At 50.1% G+C, this 13,869-nt stretch overlaps 1 protein-coding gene across 4 annotated transcripts in view; it reads right to left on the bottom strand.

Moving 5' to 3' along the window:
- Nucleotides 1–10,494: 10,494 nt before the first annotated feature.
- LOC138852465 (carboxyl-terminal PDZ ligand of neuronal nitric oxide synthase protein-like) overlaps nt 10,495–13,869 on the bottom strand; it is a 640,924-nt gene continuing 637,549 nt past the window's right edge. For all 4 annotated transcript variants that reach the window (XM_070083268.1, XM_070083269.1, XM_070083270.1 and 1 more), the window contains one exon: nt 10,495–10,740. In XM_070083268.1, the coding sequence (XP_069939369.1) occupies nt 10,510–10,740 (231 nt within the window). In that variant the 3' untranslated portion in view covers nt 10,495–10,509. The remainder of the gene's footprint in view (nt 10,741–13,869) is intronic.

Genomic DNA, 13,869 nt, shown 5'->3' with positions numbered 1-13,869 from the left:
CGATAACTAGAGAAGACAGGGGGAGACCCCACGATAACTAGAGAAGACAGGGGGAGACCCCACGATAACTAGAGAAGACAGGGGGAGACCCCACGATAACTAGAGAAGACAGGGGTAGACCCCACGATAACTAGAGAAGACAGGGGGAGACCCCACGATAACTAGAGAAGACAGGGGGAGACTCCAGGTAAACTATGTCCTAAATGAAACATGTTGGGAAGATATCTTAAATTACATGGACCCTAACCAGTGCCTTGAAAAGATCAACTTTCTGGTAGCTGAAGTATGTTCAAGGCATATCCATAAGAAAAAAGAAGAGAAGAAGTAAACTAGAGAGAGAGAGACAGACGCTCCCTCTACAGAAGAAGGCGAAGAATCACTGAGCTCCTCAAGAATGCTAGATTATTTAAAACACGGAAGGAAGCGCTAACGAGGGAAGTGGAAAATATTGAGCTTAAGTTAAAGGACTCATACAGGATCCAAGAGAGACAAGAGGAGCTAAATGAGATTAGTGAAATTGAAAGAAATTCGAAATATTTCTTTTCATGTTCAAAAAAAAACAAGGCAAAAACTACATCTAGTATAGGGCCCTTGTTCAGACAAGACGGATCCTACACAGACGACAACAAAGCAATGAGTGAAATACTGAAATATCAGTGTGACTCAGTGTTCGGCGAGCCACTAATCAGTCTAAAGATAGACATTCCAAATATTTTTTCACGAATGAGTCTCAAAACCCTGTCAGTGTATGCCAAATTTCGGACATAACCCTAAATCCACTAGACTTTGAGAAAGCCATTGACAACATGCTCATGCATTCATCCCTAGGCCCAGACTCATGTAACTCTGTGTTCATTAAGAACTGCAAGAAACCCCTCTCACGGGCCCTAAGTACGCTATGGAGGAGCATAGACACAGGTAAGATTCCACAGTCACTAAAAACAACGGATATAGCCCCACTCCATAAACGTGGCAGCAAAGCAATAGCTAAGAACGGTAGACCAATAGCTTTAACGTCCCACATCATAAAAATCTTTAAAAGAGTTCTAAGAAGCAGGGTTACAAACCACTTGGATTCCCAACAGTTGCACAATCCAGGGCAACATGGGTTCAGGGCAGGTCACTCCTGCCTCTCGCAACTACTGGACCACTATGATATGGTCTTGGATGCACTGGAAAACAAACAGAATGCAGATGTAGTATACACAGATTTTGCAAAAGCCTTTGACAAGTGTGATCATGGTGTAATAGCACACAAAATGCGTGCTAAAGGGATAACTGGCAAAGTGGGGAGATGGATCTTCAACTTTCTAACCAATCTAACACAAAGAGTAGTGGTAAACAGAGTTAAATCGAAAGCTGCCATAGTGAAGAGCTCTGTTCCACAAGGCACAGTACTCGCCCCTATCCTGTTCCTCATCCTCAAGTCAGACATAGACAGAGATGTAAACCAAAGCACCGTATCATCCTTTGTAGACGATACTAGGATCTGCATGAGAGTGTCATCAACTGAGGAAACGGCAAATCTCCAAGAAGATATAAGCCAAGTTTATAAATGGGCAACGGAGAACAATGTGATGTTTAATGAAGACAAATTCCAACTACTTCGTTATGGAAAACTGAAGGAAATAATAGCTAGGGCTGAGTATACTACAAATTTTAATCATACAATAGAGCGGAAAAGTAATGTGAAGGACCTGGGAGTGGTAATGTTTGAGGATCTCACCTTCAAGGATCACAACAGTGCCACTATCACATCTGCGAGGAAACTGGCAGAATGGATAATGAGAACATTCAAAACAAGAGATGCCAAGCCAGTGATTATCCTTTTTACATCACTTGTTCTCTCTAAGCTGGAATATTGCTGTACATTAACATCTCTGTTCAAGGTAGGTGAAATTGCAGAGCTAGAGAATGTACAGAGAACCTTTACTGCACGTATAAGTTCCATCAAACACCTTAACTACTTGGAACACCTGGAAGCACTTGACTTGTACTCATTGGAGCGCAGGCGAGAGAGAGATACGTCATAATCTACACCTGGAAGATCCAGGAGGGACTGGTCCCTAATCTGCACACAGAAATCACTCCCTACGAAAGCAAAAGACTTGGCAGGAGATGCAACATACCCCCCGGTGAAAAGTAGGGGCTCCATTAGTTCATTAAGAGAAAACACAATAAGTGTCCGGGGTCCAAGAATGTTCAACAGCCTCTCACCAGCCACAAGGGGAATTACCAATAGACTCCTGGTTGTCTTCAAGAGGGAGCTGGACAGATACCTAAAGTCGGTGCCGGATCAGCCGGGCTGTGGTTCGTAGGTTGGACTACATGCGGCCAGCAGTAACAGCCTCGTTGATCAGGCCCTGATCGACCCTGATCAACCAGGAGGCCTGGTCATGGACCGGGCCGCGGGGGCGTTAATCCCCGGAATATCCTCCAGGTAGGCTACAGGCCGCAGTGCCTCACATGATTATACATATATGCTGAAACTACAACACTTGTTTTTATAAAGTACCAACTCTATCTCTCGCGTCTAAGCAACACTTTCAAAATTTCATTATAATAGCGAGCACTCTGCCTGGTGTAAGATCATGACCTAACACTGCACATGAGTATTGTTGCTGTTCTTATCATCCTGAGAACCCAGGATCAGTCAATATCTCACAAGCCTCAATATTGTTGTTCCACGCGTGGTCTAGTAACCTTCATGACTCTCCACACAGTCTTATGGAGACACTCATAAGCATCACGAGCCAGTGGTAACATTTCTGAACAACAAACGATTGTCACAAACGTTAAACTGGGTGTGACAAACTCTGAGAGATAGCACGAATATAAGCCATGTACCTGCCATAGCTGCTTCAAAGCAAATAACATGCACCTGTCCTCGTTTAAAGAAAAGATAACGCGCCTGTCCCCGCTTCAAAACAAAAACCGTGCACCTGTCCTAGTTCAAAGCAAAGACCATGCACCTGTCCTTGTTGTAAAGCAAAGACCATGTACCTGTCCTTGTATCAGAGCAAAGACCATGCACATGCACTTGCTTCAAAGCAAAGGCCATGCACCTGTTATCGCTTTAAAGCAAAGCTGGTGCACGTGTGCTTGCTTCAAGGCTAAGCACCCTGCCCCGCGCACCTCGGCAGACACACTAGCGCCACAACCCAACGCGCACCCTTTTTGATTTCGAGCGAAGAAAGACGCGCTAACAGTCACCTCAATGTATGCGTACCTGCAGCGTCCCATCCTTCTCAAGAAACCCTGGCTTCAGTTTTGTATGGCTTCGCTAAAACACTGTTTTGCTAAACCATCTTAAAAATCTCAAACTGAGAAGTGTAAACAGACATTAAAAGAGGGAAACACTTCCAGATGTTCCAAGCGAAACTCTATTGAAGAAGTTTGGGAAGAGTTGCAAGAACAAACACGATAACCCAACGAAGTATTGATATGTGAGATGATGCCAGCGTGTCATCTGTAGCATGACACCATCGTTATTTATCTTGCCAATAATTACACGCCATAAATCATCCCTGACCTAAATGACACGTGGATTATTGATGCAAGTGAAATATGAGAAGCCGTGTGTCCTAACGACTACGTTTTCTCATTTACTGAAAGAAAATTTTCAAGACTTCTGGAGGTGATCAATAAGAATGTCTTACCTTACTTTGTGGGGAAGTCAGTGTGAGGTGAAGACGAGAGCGTGAAGGTGAGTAGGTAAACACATGTGACACTACAAGCGATGGTTAAGAAAAGAAAATACACACATGTCCACATCTGCGAAGGAGGGACATGGCAGGGGGATGGGATGAACGATAGACTCTAAGTAATAAGCTAAATAAAGTAACTTAGTTGTCGTAGCCTCTCCCTTATCAGTCTGCTTTATTCACGAAAGTTTACATTTCTCCTTCGTAAAACTATCTTTCTCGATAACTTAAAAGTTTCTTCTCGAACTCAGTCACATCAACAAATGTCTCTCCATGCTGTTTTCCTTCCTTCACTCGCACCTCTCTCTTTACTTCCCTCCCTTCCTCCTTCCCTCCCTCTCTCCCTCTAGAGGTCGCTGGTGTGGTCGCAGTTCCTCAGATCATTATTCGTGATGAGAATATTTATGTTACAGGCAACTGTCACCTGTCAGGCGTCTCTCCTTATTTCACATTAAGAGGTGGACCAGTTGATCACCCAGGAGGGAAGCACTGGGACGGGAGTGTGAGAAGACAGCTTACTGGGATGGGTGTGAGAGGGAGAAGGCTACTGGGACGAGGTAATATGGAAGAAGTTACTGAGATGGGTATGAGAGAAGGGGTGGGGGTGAGGAGGGAATAACTTGGAAGGAGGGGAGAGAGAAGGTATTAAGTAGTTGGTATGCGGTGTGAGGTATAGTAGATGAGTCTACCAGTGTGTTGTGCACTTCGGTCTACGTACCAGTGACTGCCTCATCACCGTTGCTATAAGCGTAAACCCGCTCGTCCTCTCCAGCACTCACTTCTCACTACTCACATTCTAGTTCTCCAACGCTTCTCTGTATTTTGAATAGATTCATTTAAAAAATTAACGACTTTAACTATACATACATTATTGTATATTTAAAAAAAAGTTCAGCATTTTAACCTTTAAGCTTTCTGGAGCATATTACGAAAAATATGTTTATTTGTTAAAAAAAAAAGAGTTCGGAATTTACTTCGTTTTAATGCACGTTCAATCAAATGAACATCGCCGGTGTTCAAGCTACGTCAACGTACATGTGACCCTTATAAGATCAGACTCTCACTTTCATGTACTGATGAAGGTCTCAGAAAGAGATCGAAATATTCAGTCTTTCTTTGCACTATTTCTGTCTCTTGTGGGTTTTTTCAATACATCGACAAGTACCCCCATCAGGCATCAATCAACCACGCTGTAATGGATATGTGGGCTAGCGGGCAGCCGGCAGCAACAGCCTGGTTGACCAGCATACCTTGAGCCTGGCTCAAGGTCAGGCTCCGGGAGTAGAAAAACTCTGGAAACTTATCAAAAGTAATACCAAAGGTAAGTGTCCACTAGACTTTGAAACTTCGCCAAGATATCTTATGTTATCTTGTCTTATCTCATGTTATTCTCCCAATATAACAAACTGGGAAGAAGAAGTTTCTTCAATAACCGTCACTCAAGACCAGGAGCTGGAGGAGAGTGGAAGCCAGCCATCTTCCCCGAGCAAACACCAGGTATTGGGCCACTCTTTGTCTGCCCTCCAGGCAAACTGTGTGGCACCAACACTGGAGATTACCTCGCTAGGCACAACCTCCACCCCGTCACCCTCAGTCACCACCCCGTCACCCTCAGTCACCACCCCGTCACCCTCAGTCACCACCCCGTCACTCTCAGTCACCACCCCGTCACTCTCAGTCACCACCCCGTCACTCTCAGTCACCACCCCGTCACTCTCAGTCACCACCCCGTCACTCTCAGTCACCAATCCGTCACTCTCAGCCACCACCCCGTCACCCTCAGTCACCACCCCGTCACCCTCAGTCACCACCCCGTCACCCTCAGTCACCACCCCGTCACTCTCAGTCACCACCCCGTCACCCTCAGTCACCACCCCGTCACCCTCAGTCACCACCCCGTCACCCTCAGTCACCACCCCGTCACCCTCAGTCACCACCCCGTCACTCTCAGTCACCACCCCGTCACTCTCAGTCACCACCCCGTCACTCTCAGTCACCACCCCGTCACTCTCAGTCACCACCCCGTCACTCTCAGTCACCACCCCGTCACTCTCAGCCACCACCCCGTCACCCTCAGTCACCACCCCGTCACCCTCAGTCACCACCCCGTCACCCTCAGTCACCACCCCGTCACTCTCAGTCACCACCCCGTCACTCAGTCACCACCCCGTCACCCTCAGTCACCACCCCGTCACTCTCAGTCACCACCCCGTCACTCTCAGTCATCACCCCGTCACTCAATCACTACCCCGTCACTCTCAGTCACCACCCCGTCACTCTCAGTCACCACCCCGTCACTCTCAGTCACCACCCCGTCACCCTCAGTCACCACCCCGTCACTCTCAGTCACCACCCCGTCACTCAGTCACCACCCCATCGCTCTCAATCACCACCCCGTCACTCAGTCACCACCCCGTCACCCTCAGTCACCACCCCGTCACTCTCAGTCACCACCCCGTCACTCAGTCACCACCCCGTCACTCTGTCACCACCCCGTCACTCTCAGTCACCACCCCGTCACTCTCAGTCACCACCCCGTCACTCTCAATCACCACCCCGTCACCCTCAGTCACCACCCCGTCACTCTCAGTCACCACCCCGTCACTCAGTCACCACCCCATCGCTCTCAATCACCACCCCGTCACTCAGTCACCACCCCGTCACCCTCAGTCACCACCCCGTCACTCTCAGTCACCACCCCGTCACTCAGTCACCACCCCGTCACTCTGTCACCACCCCGTCACTCTCAGTCACCACCCCGTCACTCTCGGTCACCACCCCGTCACTCTCAATCACCACCCCGTCACCCTCAGTCACCACCCCGTCACTCAGTCACCACCCCATCGCTCTCAATCACCACCCCGTCACCCTCAGTCACCACCCCGTCACTCAGTCACCACCCCGTCACTCAATCACCACCCCGTCACTCTCAGTCACCACCCCGTCACAGTCACCACCCGTCACTCTCAGTCACCACCCCGTCACTCTCAGTCACCACCCCCGTCACCCTCAGTCACCACCCCGTCACTCTCAGTCACCACCCCGTCACTCTCAGTCACCACCCCGTCACTCTCAGTCACCACCCCGTCACTCTCAGTCACCACCCCGTCACTCTCAGTCACCACCCCGTCACTCTCAGTCACCACCCCGTCACCCTCAGTCACCACCCCGTCACTCTCAGTCACCACCCCGTCACTCTCAGTCACCACCCCGTCACTCTCAATCACCACCCCGTCACCCTCAGTCACCACCCCGTCACTCTCAGTCACCACCCCGTCACCCTCAGTCACCACCCCGTCACTCAGTCACCATCCCGTCACTCTCAGTCACCACCCCGTCACTCTCAGTCACCACCCTATCACCCTCAGTCACCACCCCGTCACTCTGTCACCACCCTGTCACTCAGTCACCACCACGTCACTCTGTCACCACCCCGTCACTCTCAGTCACCACCCCGTCACCCTCAGTCACCACCCCGTCACCCTTAGTCACCACCCCGTCACCCTCAGTCACCACCCCGTCACTCTCAGTCACCACCCCGTCACCCTCAGTCACCACCCCGTCACTCTCAGTCACCACCCCGTCACTCTCAGTCACCACCCCGTCACTCTCAGTCACCACCCCGTCACTCTCAGTCACCACCCTATCACCCTCAGTCACCACCCCGTCACTCTGTCACCACCCTGTCACTCAGTCACCACCACGTCACTCTGTCACCACCCTGTCACTCTCAGTCACCACCCCGTCACCACCCCGTCACCCTTAGTCACCACCCCGTCACCCTCAGTCACCACCCCGTCACTCTCAGTCACCACCCCGTCACCCTCAGTCACCACCCCGTCACTCTCAGTCACCACCCCGTCACTCTCAGTCATCACCCCGTCACTCTCAGTCACCACCTCGTCACTCTCAGTCACCACCCCGTCACCCTCAGTCACCACCCCGTCACCCTCAGTCACCACCCCGTCACCCTCAGTCACCACCCCGTCACTCAGTCACCACCCCGTCACTCTTAGTCACCAACCCCGTCACTCTTAGTCACCACCCCGTCACTCTCAGTCACCACCCCGTCACTCTCAGTCACCAACACCTTCACCCTCAGTCACCACCCCGTCACTCTCAGTCACCACCCCGTCACTCTCAGTCACCACCCCGTCACTCAGTCACCAACCCCGTCACTCTCAGTCACCACCCCGTCACTCAGTCACCACCCCGTCACTATCAGTCACCATCCCGTCACTCTCAGTCACCACCCCGTCACTCAGTCACCACCCCGTCACTCTCAGTCACCACCCCGTCACTATCAGTCACCATCCTGTCACTCAGTCACCACCCCGTCACTCTCAGTCACCATCCCGTCACTCTCAGTCACCATCCCGTCACTCTCAGTCTCCACCCCGTCACTCAGTCACCAACACCGTCACCCTCAGTCACCACCCCGTCACTCTCAGTCACCACCCCGTCACTCTCAGTCACCACCCCGTCACTCTCAGTCACCACCCCGTCACTCTCAGTCACCAACACCTTCACCCTCAGTCACCACCCCGTCACTCTCAGTCACCACCCCGTCACTCTCAGTCACCACCCCGTCACTCAGTCACCAACCCCGTCACTCTCAGTCACCACCCTGTCACTCAGTCACCACCCCGTCACTCTCAGTCACCACCCCGTCACTCTCAGTCACCACCCCGTCACTCTCAGTCACCACCTCGTCACTCTCAGTCACCACCCCGTCACCCTCAGTCACCACCCCGTCACCCTCAGTCACCACCCCGTCACCCTCAGTCACCACCCCGTCACTCTCAGTCACCACCCCGTCACTCTTAGTCACCAACCCCGTCACTCTTAGTCACCAACCCCGTCACTCTTAGTCACCACCCCGTCACTCTCAGTCACCACCCCGTCACTCTCAGTCACCAACACCTTCACCCTCAGTCACCACCCCGTCACTCTCAGTCACCAACCCCGTCACTCTCAGTCACCACCCCGTCACTCTTAGTCACCACCCCGTCACTATCAGTCACCATCCCGTCACTCTCAGTCACCACCCCGTCACTCTCAGTCACCACCCCGTCACTATCAGTCACCATCCTGTCACTCAGTCACCACCCCGTCACTCTCAGTCACCATCCCGTCACTCTCAGTCACCACCCCGTCACTCTCAGTCACCACCCCGTCACTATCAGTCACCATCCTGTCACTCAGTCACCACCCCGTCACTCTCAGTCACCACCCCGTCACTCTCAGTCACCACCCTCCACACTCAAACATTCACTGCTGTCCGGTCAAACATATACGAACATTAACCAGGGTGGCCCAGCACGCCTGGTGCTCCAACACAACATTCACTACCTCCCACACCCTCGCTGCCTCAATACCTCCCTCCCTCCCAACCCCTCTTACCACCCGTCTTTTCATCCCTCATGAGCACAGGGCGGAGCCGACACTCACACTAACTAATGAGGTTGACTTTTCAAAGTGAAAAATGGTAATTCTCGTTCCTCCGCGTCTGAGACTCTTAAAATTCGTTGAGAGGCCGTTAGCACAGCATTTTCCGCTCACTCTAGGAAGCGGAGGCCTAGAGTAAGGAAGGTACGTCTCCTGTTCCTTCTTTTTTTCCCCTTCACCTCATCCTTACTTCAACATTTCTTGCTTCATCTTCATCTCTTCCTTTTTCAACTTCTGTTCTTACTTCTTTATATTTTCCTGTCTCATCTTCCGTTCCTCCTACCTCATCTTATATTCTTTCATCTTTTCTTCTAGCTTCCTCCGTGGTTTCTCACTCACTCACTCACTCACTCCAAGATATATATCAGGTCTTTTCCACAAGATACACACAGCTTCATGTAGATGTACCTTAGCATGGTACACACACACACACAGCACCACAATAGACATGCCAGATGAGGCCTTACGCTGACCGAGGCTGTAAACAGTATACCAACGCCACACACCTGGTCGAGGCTGTATACAGTATATTCAAGCCACACAGAGCTATCTTACACACCACAAAGACGATACTATACTCTAGGGAGGATCCATGTCAACACACTTTTTTTTGAAGGAAAAACGAGTCACAACACTGCAGTTGAAACCATTCATAAGTAACCCACAATTTGTATGGCTCCTTCAGACGACGTTTCGTTCAGTCCTTGATAATGGTCCAGGACAGGACCGAAACGTCGCCATAAGTTTCTTCTACAGATAGTGTGTTTGTTGTGAATCTTGTTCTCGTTCACTTGTGACGTACTTAATGCACCACAAGTTTAGTTGACATGCGTGTAACAAGTAAGAATGACTTACCTTGTGGAGCGCAGAGTAAACATGAGCAATAATGCGTATTTAACACTTAAAGCGTTATTTACAGCAGCCGTTCATTTTAGAAATCATCATGACATAAAACTGACCTAAAATTGTTGGCTTCAAAAATAATTAGATGTACACTTGACATGACATACAATACACAGCTTTGTTGACAACACGGATGTGTGTGTGTGTGTGTGTGTGTGTGTGTGTGTGTGTGTGTGTGTGTGTGTGTGTGTGTGTGTGTGTCAGAGAGGAGGGGGGGACAGTCTAGGGGTCGTGCCGCCACAGTTCACTACCACCTGTCCCACTGTGACTAAACGGAGTTAGGCTTTCAGTTTATAGCGAGTCCCAGGCTCCGGTGGCTGTGATGGAACGTACTCTAGACCGCTTACTCAGGAGAGAGAGAGAGAGGTTTTGTGGTGTGTGTGTGTGTGTGTGTGTGTGTGTGTGTGTGTGTGTGTGTGTGTGTGCTCACCTAATTGTGTTGCAGGGGGTAGAGTCATAACTCCTGGCCCCGTGTGTTTGTGTGTGTGTATATGCTTTCCGAGACAGTGTATTGCCTTACCTTCTTCGTGGCCTTGAAGACGTTACATCTGAAGACGTTAGAGGCGGCGTCTCGGGCGATGTATGAGAATATTTTGAGATCTTGAGAGTCATGTGAGACGTAGAAGATGCGGTAGATAGGATGACTCATAACCAACAGCTTGTTCTCATCAAGGTGGGCTTGTTTCTGTGGGAGATCACTGGGTTAGCATGGGTGGATGGCTTGTTTCTGTGGGAGATCACTGGGTTAGCATGGGTGGATGGCTTGTTTCTGTGGGAGATCACTGGGTTAGCATGGGTTAGTGGCTTGTTTCTGTGGGAGATCACTGGGTTAGCATGGGCTGATGGCTTGTTTGTGGGAGATCACTGGGTTAGCATGGATTAGTGGCTTGTTTCTGTGGGAGATTACTGGGTTAGCATGGGCTGATGGCTTGTTTCTGTGGGAGATCACTGGGTTAGCATGGGTGGATGGCTTATTTCTGTGGGAGATCACTGGGTTAGCATGGGTTAGTGGCTTGTTTCTGTGGGAGATTACTGGGTTAGCATGGGTGGATGGCTTGTTTCTGTGGGAGATCACTGGGTTAGCATGAGTTGGTGGCTTGTTTCTGTGGGAGATCACTGGGTTAGCATGGGTTTGTGGCTTGTTTCTGTGGGAGATCGCTGGGTTAGCATAGGTTGGTGGCTTGTTTCTGTGGGAGATCACTGGGTTAGCATGGGTTGGTGGCTTGTTTCTGTGGGAGATCACTGGGTTAATATGGGCTGATGGCTTGTTTCTGTGGGAGATCACTGGGTTAGCATGGGTGGATGGCTTGTTTCTGTGGGAGATCACTGGGTTAGCATGGGTTAGTGGCTTGTTTCTGTGGGAGATTACTGGGTTAGCATGGGTGGATGGCCTGTTTCTGTGGGAGATCACTGGGTTAGCATGGGTTGGTGGCTTGTTTCTGTGGGAGATCACTGGGTTAGCATGGGTGGATGGCTTGTTTCTGTGGGAGATCACTGGGTTAGCATGGGTTGGTGGCTTGTTTCTGTGGGAGATCACTTGGTTAGCATGGGTGGATGGCTTGTTTCTGTAAGAGATCACTGGGTTAACATGGGATGATGGCTTGTTTCTGTGGGAGATCACTGGGTTAGCATGGGTGGATGGCTTGTTTCTGTGGGAGATCCCTGGGTTAGCATGGGTGGATGGCTTGTTTCTGTGGGAGATCACTGGGTTAGCATGGGTGGATGGCTTGTTTCTGTGGGAGATCACTGGGTTAGCATGGGTTGGTGGCTTGTTTCTGTGGGAGATCACTGGGTTAGCATGGGTTGGTGGCTTGTTTCTGTGGGAGATCACTGGGTTAGCATGGGTTGGTGGCTTGTTTCTGTGGGAGATCACTGGGTTAGCATGGGTGGATGGCTTGTTTCTGTGGGAGATCACTGGGTTAGCATGGGTTGGTGGCTTGTTTCTGTGGGAGATCACTGGGTTAGCATGGGTTGGTGGCTTGTTTCTGTGGGAGATCACTGGGTTAGCATGGGTGGATGGCTTGTTTCTGTGGGAGATCACTGGGTTAGCATGGGTTGGTGGCTTGTTTCTGTGGGAGATCACTGGGTTAGCATGGGTTGGTGGCTTGTTTCTGTGGGAGATCACTGGGTTAGCATGGGTGGATGGCTTGTTTCTGTGGGAGATCACTGGGTTAGCATGGGTTGGTGGCTTGTTTCTGTGGGAGATCACTGGGTTAGCATGGGTTGGTGGCTTGTTTCTGTGGGAGATCACTGGGTTAGCATGGGTTGGTGGCTTGTTTCTGTGGGAGATCACTGGGTTAGCATGGGTTGGTGGCTTGTTTCTGTGGGAGATCACTGGGTTAGCATGGGTTGGTGGCTTGTTTCTGTGGGAGATCACTGGGTTAGCATGGGTTGGTGGCTTGTTTCTGTGGGAGATCACTGTTGTGAGTAAAATTCACCCCCTTTGCTCATACATCTCTCTCTCTCTCTCTCTCTCTCTCTCTCTCTCTCTCTAGAGTATACCAGGAATCATCGACTCAGATGGCTGTCATATTTGAGGACCGTGAACGGGTCAGTTGTTCTGCCAAGGGGGATGAACCAGTCCTCTTCTCTGTCTCTTTATTCCTTCATTCTCCTCCTCCTCCTCCTCCTCTTCTTCTTTCAGCCACCAGGTCTTCCTCATTCCTTTGCTTCTTTACCTACTCTGCTTCCCATCCTATTCTTCGGTCTCATCTCTCTCTCTTTCCTTTTCTTATTCCCCCCTCTTATTCCTCAACCCTTCTCCCCGTTCTCCCTCTCCCTTCCTCCTTCTCCCTCCCTCAGCTCCTCCATCATGAAGCTGACGAGGCCATTATAGCATAAAGTGATGGACAACTGGAGTGGTGGGTGTGAGAGGCTTCAGGAACACTGCCCAACCACCTCTCTTTTCTCTCTTTCTCTCTCTTTCTTATTCGCTACACCTCACATACATTATAATTATTATTATTATTAATCATCATCATCATCATCATTATGAATTCTCAACACGTCGGCCGTCTCCCACCAACTATTATTATTATTATTATTATTATTATTTAAATTACTTATCCAGTGTGACTCAGAGCAAGGACTGGTGAAGGCTCAAACTCTTTAATAGCGAAACAAATTCTATCTGTATCAATAGCAGTATTCTTCTACTCAGAGGTAAGAGGTAAACACATGAGGGTCACACAACACCTGGGGGATGGCACTGATAATCAGTGCCAAGATGAACCTAACCACAGGGAATGTAAGGAAGTTAGAGAGAACTTTAAGTTCAGTAATAACTGCAGCAATATAACTAAAACTTGCAATAAATTAGAACAACAGTAGCACTTGTCAGAGGAGGTGACTAAAGTACCTCCCGCTCCTCTACCTCCCGGCTACCTCAACAGTATTACTTCCCACTCCTCTATCTCCCGGCTACCTCAACAGTATTACTTCCCGCTCCTCTACCTCCCGGCTACCTCAACAGTATTACCTCCCGCTCCTCTACCTCCCGGCTACCTCAACAGTATTACCTCCCGCTCCTCTACCTCCTGGCTACCTCAACAGTATTACCTCCCGCTCCTCTACCTCCCGGCTACCTCAACAGTATTACCTCCCGCTCCTCTACCTCCCGGCTACCTCAACAGTATTACCTCCCGCTCCTCTACCTCCCGGCTACCTCAACAGTATTACCTCCCGCTCCTCTACCTCCCGGCTACCTCAAAAGTATTACCTCCCGCTCCTCTACCTCCCGGCTACCTCAACAGTATTACCTCCCGCTCCTCTACCTCCCGGCTACCTCAACAGTATTACCTCCCGCTCCTCTACC

Source organism: Cherax quadricarinatus, chromosome 9 (assembly GCF_038502225.1).
Source record: "Cherax quadricarinatus isolate ZL_2023a chromosome 9, ASM3850222v1, whole genome shotgun sequence".
Classification (NCBI taxonomy): Eukaryota; Metazoa; Arthropoda; class Malacostraca; order Decapoda; family Parastacidae; genus Cherax; species Cherax quadricarinatus.
The sequence above is the reverse complement of the archived record's forward strand: the minus strand, read 5'-3'. Positions and strand labels throughout refer to the sequence as shown.